Genomic DNA, 13,262 nt, shown 5'->3' with positions numbered 1-13,262 from the left:
GAGGAGGGGGAGGAGGGCCTGGGAGAAGCGTGCTGTTTGAAAATGAGCAGCTTGGCGTGTCCTTCCAAGCCTCCCATGATGCTGCCTACACAACAGCGGGCAGAAACGCTGGCCTTCTCACCCTTGCCGTGCTCGGCAACCGCCACGCCGTGGGTTCTGGAATCCGAAAAGGCCTGTCGCCAGCCACAGCAAACCGCGGGGCCGTGTGCAGACTGCGATCATCTGAGGCCGAAGCGCTCGGGGCGTGCAGAGAGGACAGGCGCAGGGAGGCCGTGCGGAGCAGGGACTCACACGCCCCGCGCAGGACGCAGGGAGGAGGTTCCCTCCCGCGCCAGCCGCCAGCCGAGGCAAACCGGCCTGTGTCTGAGGGCGCTTCGCGGACGCCTAGCCAACGTTAAGAGCTGGCTTCTTCATGGTTTACACAGAAAAGAATTCCATAAAGCCAGCGTTTCAAGCCGCGTACTTTCTGAGGGCTGCGGTTGGGCCCGCCACCCCCGCGCCACCACCCAGACTGGCTGCAGGAATGGATAATCGCAGACCCGCAAGAGGACAATGGCCCAGATTCCCCCTCGGGCTCCACAAAGCCCGGGGAGCCGGGAAAGACAGGGCACTCCCCTCCTCGCCCCCCAGGATCGACACAAGAAGGCCTCTGTGGTGCAGGTTTAGGACAGGGTGACCTCTGACTCAGCTCTGAGGCTCAGGCTGGAGTGCCAGGATCATCAGACAACATGCCAACAAAGAGCACAGACTTCCAGTTTCCAAGATGTTTATTATGCACCATCAATGAAGCAAAACTGTTGGGGCGGGGGGGGGGGGGGGGCCGTGGAGGTTGGGGAAGGAAAACTAGAAAAAAATGAAGTCATCATTCAACTTATTCGGCAATGACTGACCAGGCCCCAGAACTAGAAATGTTGCTTCATTATTCTGTCATAAATACCAAAAACACCAACAGGTGATTGAACATCTATTTACTCATTCACCGGCACTCACAGAACACGATGCACCGGGCAGTTTTAACCTGTCCTACAAAGGGGAGCCCGGGGGGGCTCAATCGGTTAAGCGTCAGACTCTTGATTTCCGCTCAGGTTGTGATCTCAGGTTCGTGACTTCAAGCTCCAAGTCCGGCTCTGCACTGACAGCACAGAGCCTGCTTGGGATTCTTTCTCTTTCTTTGCCTCGCGCGCTCTCTCTCTCTCTCTCTCTCTCTCTCTCCCCCACCCTCAGCCACTCATGCTCACTTGCGCTCTCTCTCAAAAGAAACCCTAAAAATAAATAAACAAACAAACAAATAGGGAGGGGCACCTGGGTGGCTCAGCTGGTTAACCATCTGACTCTTGATTTGGGCTCAGGTCATGATCTCACGGGTCATGAGATTGAGCCCTGCATCGGGCTCTGCACTGGTAGCACGGAACCTGCTTGAGATTCTCTCCCTCTGGCCCTCCCTGCCCCCCGCACACATGCATGCTCGCTCTCTCTCTCTCTCTCTCCCTCTCTCCAAATAACTTTAAAAAACCAAATAAAAAATAAAAATACACTGTTGTAAAAATATCAACTCAGTTAATTCTCATCAACAACCTTATGAGATATAATATTATCCCTATTTTACATATGAGGAAACTGAAGCACAGACAAGTAAAATACTGTGCCCAATGTCACTCAGCTAACACACAGCATAACTGGATTAAAACCCAGTTAATGTGGCTCCAGAATCTTTGTTCTTAAGTGCTGCCTATACTGCCTAACATGCTAGAACTTATAAAATCTGCCGGTAAAAGATGTGTCCACTGGTCCTCAGAATCACCTTGTCATCCCATCCTGTGATATATCTATCTACTATGCCTGGAACAAAACTCGTATTGTGCCTACTGAGGTAAACTAAGATGAACTCTACCTTCTGAGACACAAGAATAGAGAGAGAATACATATCCCAGCCAGAGAAAGTATTTCTGGGTGTTTACATCTGAAGGTATATGATATGTGTCAAAAAAGAGGTATGATTACTAATTACTGTCACAGGACAGATGCTGCGGGTTTTTTTCTACTTGTTAGAAAAAGTCACTTAAGACGTTAATGATATTAACGAGGAAAATCAAACTTAACTCTCCCTCCACAGAACCTCAGTGAATACTGCTTGTCGTTATAAAGTTACAACTCATTTATACACATCTTCTCTAAATTTCGAAGTTGTTTGTTTTTAAGAATAAAAAGTGGAGGGAATCACGTAGAGTAAAAAAAAAAAAAAAAAAGCAAACGGATTTGAAGCAACTCTTTTACTTCCTTGCAAAGTAAGATAACAAGCCCAATAATAATAAACCCCACATGGCAGACTACTGCCAATGTATCAGCAAAGTTCCCTACTAGACTCACTGTCCTTTGAAACAATCTCACCCATTTATTTTATCTTCAATCCTCAGCAACGACCAGCAATGACTGGCACAGTCCCAATTGTCCATTAATATTTACTGTACTGCTAAACAAAAGTCAGTCCATGTGTTTGGACTGTTCGTGTCATTGGTCCAATCCAAAATCAAAGACTTAATAATCTCTCCAAAGAATACAGTTCTGTAACGTTAATTCACTAGTAATAACACCACTGTTGGGACAAAACAATCAGCTAACACAGCACAGGCAATCAGGATATTTAGGAAGTATAGTAACAATTAGCTTGTATCCAAATAGGTATAAGCTAGTATTCCCAAATATCAGGCAAATAACAAGACAGTTTAAGTGTTAAGATAAAGATCTTGGTTTCATAACAGATGAGGAAAAAAGAGAAAAAAAGATGTGGACGATGAGAGATGCTGAATACCGGGGAGACGGGGATCTCCCTCTCTGAGGGCCTCTGACCACAGACATCATTTATTTCACAGGGCCTGGGGCTATTTCTGCAAGAAGACAGAAAGCTCACCTAGACGGCATATACCAGCTCTAGAATTCCTTGGTTATATAGCATGTGAAACAAAACACACAACTGGGCCAAACCCGCAAATGAAGAAAAAAGGTGCCACTGCTTAGCCAGGGGACAATTTGAGGCTCTCCTGAATTTACATAAAACAAACATTTCAAAAATTTACCCCAGTGCCTAACAAACTTTCCTTAAAAGATCTTTTCTTTTAAATTAAAAACAGTAGCTTTATTAATGCACAACCCATTTCAAATTTGAAACACAACTCTAAGCCATACCTTGTGGAATGGAAAGCCATAATTGTAATGTGGAATGAGACCAACTGAAATCAATGTAAAATATCTGAAGTAAGTAAATACTTTTTTTTTTCCTAGGGGGTAGTATAAAACGTATGAAATTACATAGTAAGAAGTTATTAATTTGAAATTATGAACTGGAATTGAGGACTTCAAAATATTCATAGGTTTTTTTTTCCAAAGACTTTTGAAAGCAGAGAAAACCATATCGTGCTCTGGAAAAGCTTACCTTTCAGAAAAACAACATTTACTTTGCACAGCTGCTTGACCGTGTACTGCAGAGCAACAATAATCTGCATCCCCCAAGCCCAGCACCGATTCAAGTGGAATTTTCAGGTTCACAGGTATTACACTGACTGGCTTCTACACACACACATTCATTATTTAATAGCTAATCCAATTTAATTATTAAACCTGAGCCAGGTGAGAACAGGAACCGTGTCAAGTTACCTGTAAAACAGACTATTACGGCAAGCAGGTTTATGAAAATTTCAACAATCACTAAGCAAATCACGAGCAGCAGAACATTACCGTGAAGTCAGAAGAACTAACCAACCACCAGGCACTCAAAAACATTTGCTAAATCAAAGACTAAAGGAATATTCGTTCAATGGGGGAAAATGGCTCTTCAAATTTATTTTTTTCCAAATAAAATGACTGTTGATTTAAACAGCAGTTATTGTGGATTTCACCTGGCTGTCCATGGTCCAGAAGGGGCACTGTCCCCCACCATTAGGATCCACGCCCCCAGGGACAGAGGTGGGGCAGCCGCCTCAGCGATCCTGTCTATGATCCTATCCTCAAAGGGATTTTAAAGTGGGTTCTTCATCACTTGGTATTACAAAAAAATGTGCCTCTTCAACCATATTTCAAATTTCTTGTTTTATAACTTTATTTTCTGCTTGTTGTGGATGGTTTATGAAATATGCAAAATATAAAGAAGAAAAAAAAAATCAACCCATAATATCATCACCTAGAAATAAGCTTTTACCGCTTTGATATATTATGACCCATTTTGTGCACATATCCTTTCTGTAACTGAAACCATTATGTATACAAGTCTATATTCTATTTATTTTAATTGACACCATAATGAGCACTTTCCCATGTAATTAAAATTTCTTCTAAAAATTACTTTCATGGCTATATACATCTCATTGTTTAAATTTACCATAATTTGACTTCCTCTATTGCTGAATGACTAGGCTGTTTCCTCTAATTTGTCACAAGGATAAATTAAGCTGTAATGAACATCTTTTTGCTAAACCATACCAGAATATTTCTGCATACCAAAACTTTATCTGATTCTGATTCCTAAGATAAAGAGGAATTGCAAGGCAAAAAGTTACCAACAGCTTTAAATCCTGACCTGCATCGCCAAACTGTCTCCCAGACAGGAGGGGATCTCTCGGCCTCACCCTCACCGGCCCCCCAGGCCCCGGCACTGGGCGGGGTGGAGCAAGAGTGCTGCCGATCAGTACTCGCCCCGCCCCCCACCCCGCTTTCTGTGCCTGTGCAGAACGACTGCATTTAAAACAGTAAACAACTCGATTATCGTGGTATCACTAATCCCAATTTTTTGGCTCAACCTAGGAATAATTTGCTATAATACCGGGTGAAGTGAGCCTTCAGTTTCCTCATCTGGAAAGAGGAGAGTCAGGTTAATCCGCCTCTAAGGCTCTGCTGAGTCCTAACGTTTTATATCTTACCTGTCATAGTGCCGACACCCTGGGTGCAGGGGCCCACGGGGCACTGACAGAGGATTACAATGTAACGTAGCTCCTTAAAGCTGTTCAGCTGTTACTCATCTTGTTTTTCCTGGAGCAAATCATGAACAATAACTCTGCCAATTGGAAATACTTAAATACAATTGCCATACTGTTTTATAAAAAGAAAGATAGGATTTACTTCTGGTATTTAAATACACAACCTAGCTTTTGATTCTCAACTCAGGCTCTATAAAACTAGATGCAACAGCTGGAAATTCTGATTCAAAATTACGACTTCACGGAAAACCAGACGCTCCATGGAAGATAAGGTTTCCTGGAGAAGTGCAGCATTGTTAGAGGCCATCAAAAATCTGTATGAGATTTTCTTCAGAAAAACAGAAACCTCCAAGATACTACTGAGCATTAAGAATCTGCACATTAACAGAAAGATGAAGCCGCCAACCTGCAGGTCACGTTCCTTAGCAGCGATACAGCGAATTTATTTGATGCGCACACGTACAGCTCTTACCCTCCAGCCGTAACAGGCCTCAAAGTATCTGCAGGGTAACTCAAAATCACTGCATGTACAAAGAACACAAAATGACAACACTATTGCTTTTAATCCTGTGAAAATTACGTTAGGTTGAAAAGTACTAAAAATACCCTAAATATTATTTCAGCAGCAAATTCAAGCTTACTAGGTCAAAAACCTTACATGTAAACACCACTATTTTCATTCTTGAAAATTAAAAATTAATTTCATAGCATATAATACCGTTCAGGAACGAAAACATTGTCCCTTTTGTATCGTTTCAAAGGAACCTGAAAAGGTTAATAGATTTGAAGTCAAGTTTTACGTAAACATTTTACATGAAAGCTCTCGCCTGAATCAGGAGAGAAAAATACGGCTCTTTTACTAGATGCCCGGAGTCGAGGAAACCGTGAGTGGCAAAACAGCTCACGTGCTCACACACGAGTCCCAGGAGGCCGGGGGCGGCCACCCCTGGGGGTACGGGCGGGACTTGCCAGGGCACACCCGCACACACCTGTAAGGGGGACCGGTGTCCAGGCCCTCGGCGTCCACACACACTCGCTCCCGAGGCGGCCCTGCCTGGGGGTCTGCTGAAACCCACAGCCCCCCGGCTCTGCTTTCCCATGCGCCCTCCACAAGCACCTCTCCCACTTTGTACAAGAAGGATGCAGCCGTCACCGCACCTGAATCTAACCATGGGACACCGTCCTACATGCACATAAACACGTCTAGCGAAGGAAACTTGGAAGTGCCGGGTGAGCTGAGACCGGGAGCGGCTCCGCTGACCAGACGAAAAACCCGCTGCGGCTCTCCGGGCACCCAACTTTTCTCACTAAACTCGATGAAGGAAGGATCGCACTGAGCTGTCATCTGACAGGTTATTTTTTAAAGTTCCGAGGGCATCTGGGCATGTCACTCAGAGGAAGATCAAAGAACTGCGTGCAGTGGCTGTGCCCTTACAAACTCCTTCCATTCTTCTCCATTTATTTATGCAAGCAACGTTTCTTAGCTCTCATGTTGTAGGAGATGAAAAGGAAGAACGCAGTGGATATTGGACGCTGTCATAGCCTAGAAAAGAGCTATATTCACCCACCTGCACGTGATCTAGTTAAAAACATCTGTTGCCTTAAGAGCTTTTAAAATTTTTATTTACTTTTGAAAGAGACAGAGCATGAGCAGGGGATGGGCAGAGACAGAGGGACACAGAATCCGAAGTGGGCTCCAGGCTCTGAGCCGTCAGCACAGGGCCCGACGCGGGACTGGAACTCACAGACCGCGAGATCATGACCTGAGCCGAAGTCGGACGCTTAACCGACTGAGCCACCCAGGCGCCCCTTACATGCCCATTTTTATTGCACAGAGGTATGAGAGAGTGATCAAATGAGTGATCAAAGTTTCACTTTAAAATGTCGTTTTATAATATCCTGGAAATCATAACCTTTCAACTGAACTTACAATGACAAATTATAGATGTCACCTTGAAATATAGGTATGTGTGTGTGTGTACATATTTTTGTGTGAAAGAATTTTTCAAATTTCTTTTAAAGGATAAATGAACAAAAATGCATAAAGGTTTATGGTCTGGTGGGGTGAAGAACACTGAACATATATAATTACACACGATTAAAATTCTACGAAGCAAACTCATAGGGAGACTATGAGCATAAAACAGAAGTGCCCAACCTAGTCTGGGGTGGGGGAGGGCCATGAAAAGTAAGCCTCAAGAGGACAAGGATTGCACCTGTCTTACTCACTTTTATATTCCCAGGGTCTAGAATAAACGACTGAAGGCAATGTTTGTGCTAATAAATAAATAAAAATAAGGAATTGGCCTGGCAAAGACAGTGGAAGGAAAGGTGTTTCAGACAGAGGGAGCAGCATACGTAAAAGCTATGCGGCAGAGAACATGAAATGTTCAAGGAACCAAGCTGAATCATATCAGGCTCACAATCTGTATTAGAGATTTTTTTTTTTTTTCTAAAGAGGTAACTGGAAATTTTTTAATCAGGGAAGTGATATAATCAGGTTTATTTTTTTATATATTTATTATCTCTCAGGAAAAAAATATCTGTTGCTAATCAGGAAGAAAGTAGTCATTCATTCATTCATCAAATATTAACTGAGTGGTATTTGTGTCAGACACTATACTGGGCACTAGGATACAGGAGTAAACAGACAAGGAAGCCCTGCTAGAACTTGCAATGTATCAAAAAGGATTTATGTTAAAAGAGTGAAGAGAGAAGCTAATTGGGAGACTAAGAGAAAACACGTACTTGCAAATCATGGCTCTGACACAGGACGTGTGCCCAGAACATATAAAGACCTCTCTCACGCCTAATACCAAGAAAACAGTGCTCCATTTTAGAATGGGCAAAAGACTTGTACAGTCACCTCACTAAAGACGGCAAATAGGCACATGAAAGATGTATTGCACCATTAGCCATTAGGGAAAGGCAAATTAACATGCATTATCACTACACGCTTTCTAAAATTGCTAAAATAAAAAATGCTGCCAATACCAAGTGCTGGTGAGGATACGGAGCACCTGGCACTCCCACAATTGCTGGTGATAATACAAACTGGTATAGCCACCGTGAAAAACAAGATGGTAGTTAACTGTTTTCAGTAACAGTCTATCGAGATAGAATTCATAGGGCATATAATTCCCCCATTTAAAGTAGGCTGTTCAGTGGTTTCCAGTATGTTTACAAGTTGTACAACCATCACCCCAACAAACGTGTTTTGTTTTCCCCATACCTCCCCAAACCCTCCCAGCCTCAGGCAACCAATCTACCTCCCCAATGTCTACCAATCTATGTCCCTGTGGATTTGCCCATTCTGGACATTTCTTATGAATGAAATCATACTATATGTGGCCCTTTGTGACCAGCTTCGTTCACCTGGCATGTTTTCAGGGTTCACCCATTTTGTAGTAAGGGTCAATACTTCATTTCTTTTCCTTGCCAATAATATCAATTGTATCTTATTTATCTATTCATCAGTTGATGGACATTCGGATTACTTTCGCTTTTTGACCATTATGAATAATGCAGCTAAGAACACTTGCGTACAGGTAGTTTTCTTATAACATTAAGCATATACTCACCATATGATCTAGCATTCCCACTTTTGGGTACTTGCCCTAGAAAAATGAAATTTATGCTCACCCAAAAACCTGTACACAAATATTTGTAGCAGCTCTATTCATAATCACCAAAGACAAGAAACAGCCCAAATGTCCTTGAACAGGTGATGGATGGCCACAGTACCTCCATATGATAGAATACTACTCAGTAATAAAGAAAGAACTATTGACAGATACACACACGTCTTGAATGAATCTCAAAAGGACTATGCTAACTGAAAGAAGCCCATTTTAAAAGAGTTAGATGCTATGTGATTCCATTTACACAACATTCTTGCAAACACAAAACTACAGCAAGGGAGACCAAGTTGGGCAGAGGGGGACAGGGAGACAGGTGTGGCTACAAAGGGATAACATGAGGGAGTTTTGGGGGAGTGATGAAACTGTCCTGGATCCTGATTATGAAATGGTTACCTCAAAAGAGAATGCGTGTGTGTGTGTGTGTGTGTGTGTGTGTAATGTTAAAAACCCACAGAACTATATAGCAGAAAGGTCAATTTTACTTTCTATTAATTTTTAAAATTTTACGTGAAAAATTTAAAGCTATGGTTAAGAAAAAAAGAAACTAATGGAAAGACACACACGGACTCTCCCAGCATCTTATGCTCCAGCTTTGGATAGTAAGCGTTCCTTAACTGCATGCCCATCATCACCCATCAGTCACCGTGCCAGAGAGCTGATCTCAGAACAAATGACTTTGGCCATCCTAACACAGATGGACAAGGTATTCTGAATCCAAATGTGGGTGTTTTTGCACTTAAATACTAGCATGCCTCCCATAACTGCTTGGGATAATTATGAATCATTACTAAATAAATCAATCACAATAACACCCCACCTAGAGTTTAAGACACAGGAATGCCTAGGTGGAAAGCACCTGATTTCAGGACTTTTTGCCCGGGGCTCATATCCTAAACCACTACTGATTTTTGTTTTCTGTGTGTTCAAGATGTCTTAAGTCTGTCAGGTGGCCTTTCCATACTTCCCATTTAAGCTGCTTTGGAAGAAAACAGCCTCTCTTTGGACCCCCCCACCCCCCTTCTTGCCTCTTGTTTATGCTACATAGCCTATATTTAACTTTAGATGATACCAAACAACTTCCAAGTTTGAAAATCCAGGGTTTTGGGTTACAGTGAGAAACACAAGGAAACATCACTTTAATTATGTAGATTTTATATATGAAGTTTATACTCTGAAGCAAAGACTGAGTCCAAAACTTCAGGAGGTGGCGGGGGTGGGGGGACAGAAGAGGGGAGTAGTACACCCCAAAATGTCAGGATCATTATTCTAAAATCAACAAGAAGGAGTTGGGGCACCCAGGTGGCTCAGCCAGTTAGGCGTCTGACTTTGGCTCAGGTCATGATCTCACGGTTCGTGAGTTCGAGCCCTGCATCGGGCTCTGTGCTGACAGCTCCAAGCCTGGAGCCTGCTTCGGATTCTGTGCCTCCCTCTCTCTCTGCCCCTTGCCCGCTCACACTCTGTCTCTGTCTCTGAAAAATGAATAAACGTTAAAAAAAATTCTAAATCAACAAGAAGGAGCTGGTTGGTAACCAAAACTGAATTGAACTTGGGAGTCAAAAGACACCAATTTGAATGATCATGGTTTTGCTTATAATCTAGTCAGACTCCAAACAGATAATAAATAATAACCATAGTATGTTAAAAATAACATAATAAACAGTGTCAGTAAGGTATGTTAAATGGTGATAAGTGTTATGGGGAGAAAAAAAAGTAGTAGAGTAAGTGAAGGGAAATCAGGTAGAATATGGGGAAAATCTAGGTTGAACGTGGGGAAAGAGGTGAATTCTAATTGTAACGGGGTGGTCAGGATGGTCGCATTGAGAAGATGATGTGTAAGGACACGTTTGAAGGAGGGGAGGTTAGCCACAGAGTTAGCCACACAGATATGTGGGGAAAGCATTCCAAGTCCAGGGAGCAAGTCCCCTAAAGTTCCCTAAAGGCCCAAAGACAGGGATATTCCTAGCATGTGTCTACTAGAAACCTCCAAGCAGAGATGTCAGGCAGGCAATCAAACAGAGAGTTGGGAAGAGAAGTCTAAGCTGGGAATAAAAACTGGAGAGTTACTGGAATTCAGATAATAGTGCTGTGAGGCTGGATGAGATCATCATCATCATTCTTTGAACAAATATTTAATGAGTGCCTGTGTGTCAACTCTGTGCCAAAGAGAGGGGAAAGAGAGAGAAAGAAACTCAGCCTCACAAAATACTCCACGGTTCAACTCTAGTTTAAACAGAGCAATTGAGGGGAGGCCAGGGGGAAAGAAACAGAGAGATAATCCCCAGTCATAGTTTAAAAAAAAAAAAAAAAAAAAAAGGCCAAAGAAAATTTAAAGAAAGATTTAGTGTAAAATGTAGGTTAATACTAAATCTGATTCTTAAAAAAAATTTTTTTTAACATTTATTCGTTTTTGAGAGACAGAGAGAGGCAGAGCATGAGCGGGGGAAGAGGCAGACAGAGGGAGACAACAGAATCCGAGGCAGGCTCCAGGCTCTGAGCCCTCAGCACAGAGCCCGACGCGGGGCGCGAACTCACAAACTGCAAGATCACGACCTGAGCCAAAGTCGGTCAACCGAATGAGCCACCCAGGCGCCCCGTTACTAAATCTGATTCTTAATCTCGGTGTTAAACTGCAGGGCTCTCTATGCGCAAAATCTCAGATCATCACTGACACTGCTCATCAGCCTGTTCATTGAGAAATCCACGAACGGGAGTCGGAACGTACCTTCTTTCTGAAAGTTTCAAAGAGGAACTTTGGCTGCCCAACCCACGTAAATACAGATGCTGGCTGTGCCTCCCGCCAGCAATGCTAGATCAAGGCTGTTCCAAGACAGCGTTAGGTTTAGTTCCACATATCTGAACTTTTCTTTTCATCATAGCTGTTCATAAAAATGGGTATTTCATTCCTCCTGTATGAGCCGAATGTGGACCTCAAGAGGTATTTTATTTTATTGTTTTTTAAATGTTTATTTATTTTTGAGACAGAGAGAGACAGAGCATGAACGGGGGAGGAGCAGAGAGAGAGAGGGAGACACAGAATCCAAAGCAGGCTCCAGGCTCTGAGCTGTCAGCACAGACCCCGACACGGGGCTCGAACCCACGGACCATGAGATCGTGACCTGAGCCGAAGTCGGACGCTTAACCGACTGAGCCACCCAGAGGCCCCTCAAGAGGTATTTTAGAGAAGGCAGCATAATTTTGATGCAATACTAACAGCGACTCATGAGTGAGTGGGCTTTGCTTCAAAAGTTTGAGTTTGGAATATGTTGTTTAGGAACCCAAGAGACAACAAATGTCCATCCGAACCTGGGTGGCAGCTGAATTAACAGTCCCTCTAAACCCAGGGGATGGGATATCTGTACATGAGGTCAGCTATGTGCTGGAAACTCTGTTCAATGTGGGACTGAAATGTGTGACAATAACCAAACTACACTCACGGTTTATGTATACCACCAGGTTAGTTCAGGTTCTCTTGAAAGGAAACTAATTCTAGCTAACTTTCAAAAAGTGCAGAAGGGGAGAGAGGTACTGAATGATGCTAAGGTTATTCAACATGTTGGCAAGACGGATTAAAATTCAGGGATTATCAACGTAAGCCCCCTGACCTTTTGAGCCAGATAATTCTGTGTGATACGGGAGCTGTCCCAGACACTGCAGGATGGTTTAGCAGCCTCCCTGGCCTCTACCCACTAGATGCCAGCTACAGCTCTCTAGCTGGGACAACCAAAAATGTCTCCAGACGTGACCAAATAACCCCAGGAGGAGATAAAACGGCCCCCAGTTGAGAAGCCCTGGTTTAATGAAAAAAACACGGGAAAGGGAACGACTGAGCCGGGCCTCTGAAACCACTGGAAGCAGAGACTGAAAACACCTTTGATTTCTAAGTCCTTTTTCTCTGCATTTTAGCTCCATTCTCAGCAACGGACACATGGCCACCAAACAGCTCCTGAGTTTTGTTCGTTAAAATCTAGGCCTCTGAACAAAGAATGAGTCTCTTTCCTAATTCCAATTTTTAAAAACTCCTAGGGAGGGATTCCGATTGCTCTGATTTGAACCTGGTCTGGGACCCGGAGGGGAGGGGGTGAGGGGGTGTTACCTGGCAACACGGCAGCATCCGCTGAAACCACCAGTTTGAAGTCAGAGGCGGGATCAGTTCCCAAAAGGAAGAAGGTGCTATTGGTGATAAAAGGTGGGTTTGAGGACAAAGAAAAAATAACAGGTATGTACCACAACCATTTAATATTGGATAATCAGCATAACCACTACAAATAGCCACGGTTATTAACAGTTCTTCACAATATTGAACTGGATTTGTTTTTCTAGATTCTAGTTCTTCACAATATTGAACTGGATTTGTGAGTAAGGTACTCTAGGAAGCATTTGAGTCTACTGGGAGACCATTATTAATTTTTGGATAAGTGGGCAGAGGACATAATATCTATCCTATGCTCGGCTGTTTTGTCACTGATGTATTTTAAAGTGAATTTCTGGACGGTACATTTAAGAAATCCACAGATGAAATCTGGGAATATTACTATTACTATAATATTACTGCCCACAGTCAGACATGACAAAGGACTGACGGTTGGTATGCTTTGTGGGTTACTAACAAAATATACTTTTAACATGTGACTCTGCCTAAGTCAACGGAAGACCA

At 43.1% G+C, this 13,262-nt stretch overlaps 1 protein-coding gene across 2 annotated transcripts in view; it reads right to left on the bottom strand.

Annotated features, from left to right (window-relative positions):
* STX18 (syntaxin 18) overlaps positions 1 to 13,262 on the bottom strand; it is a 123,829-nt gene that overhangs the window by 79,375 nt on the left and 31,192 nt on the right. Inside the window, exon 1 of one of the 2 annotated variants that reach the window (XM_049630293.1) lies at positions 12,702 to 12,894. The exons of the other annotated variant lie outside the window; for it this stretch is intronic. Coding sequence (XP_049486250.1) covers positions 12,702 to 12,719 — 18 coding nt within the window. The 5' untranslated portion in view covers positions 12,720 to 12,894. Of the gene's footprint in view, positions 1 to 12,701; positions 12,895 to 13,262 lie in introns of those variants that run through there. 2 annotated transcript variants of the gene reach the window in all.

This window comes from Panthera uncia, chromosome B1 (genome assembly GCF_023721935.1).
Source record: "Panthera uncia isolate 11264 chromosome B1, Puncia_PCG_1.0, whole genome shotgun sequence".
Taxonomy (NCBI): domain Eukaryota; kingdom Metazoa; phylum Chordata; class Mammalia; order Carnivora; family Felidae; genus Panthera; species Panthera uncia.
Note: the sequence above shows the minus strand (reverse complement) of the source record. Positions and strands in the feature narration are given on the sequence as shown.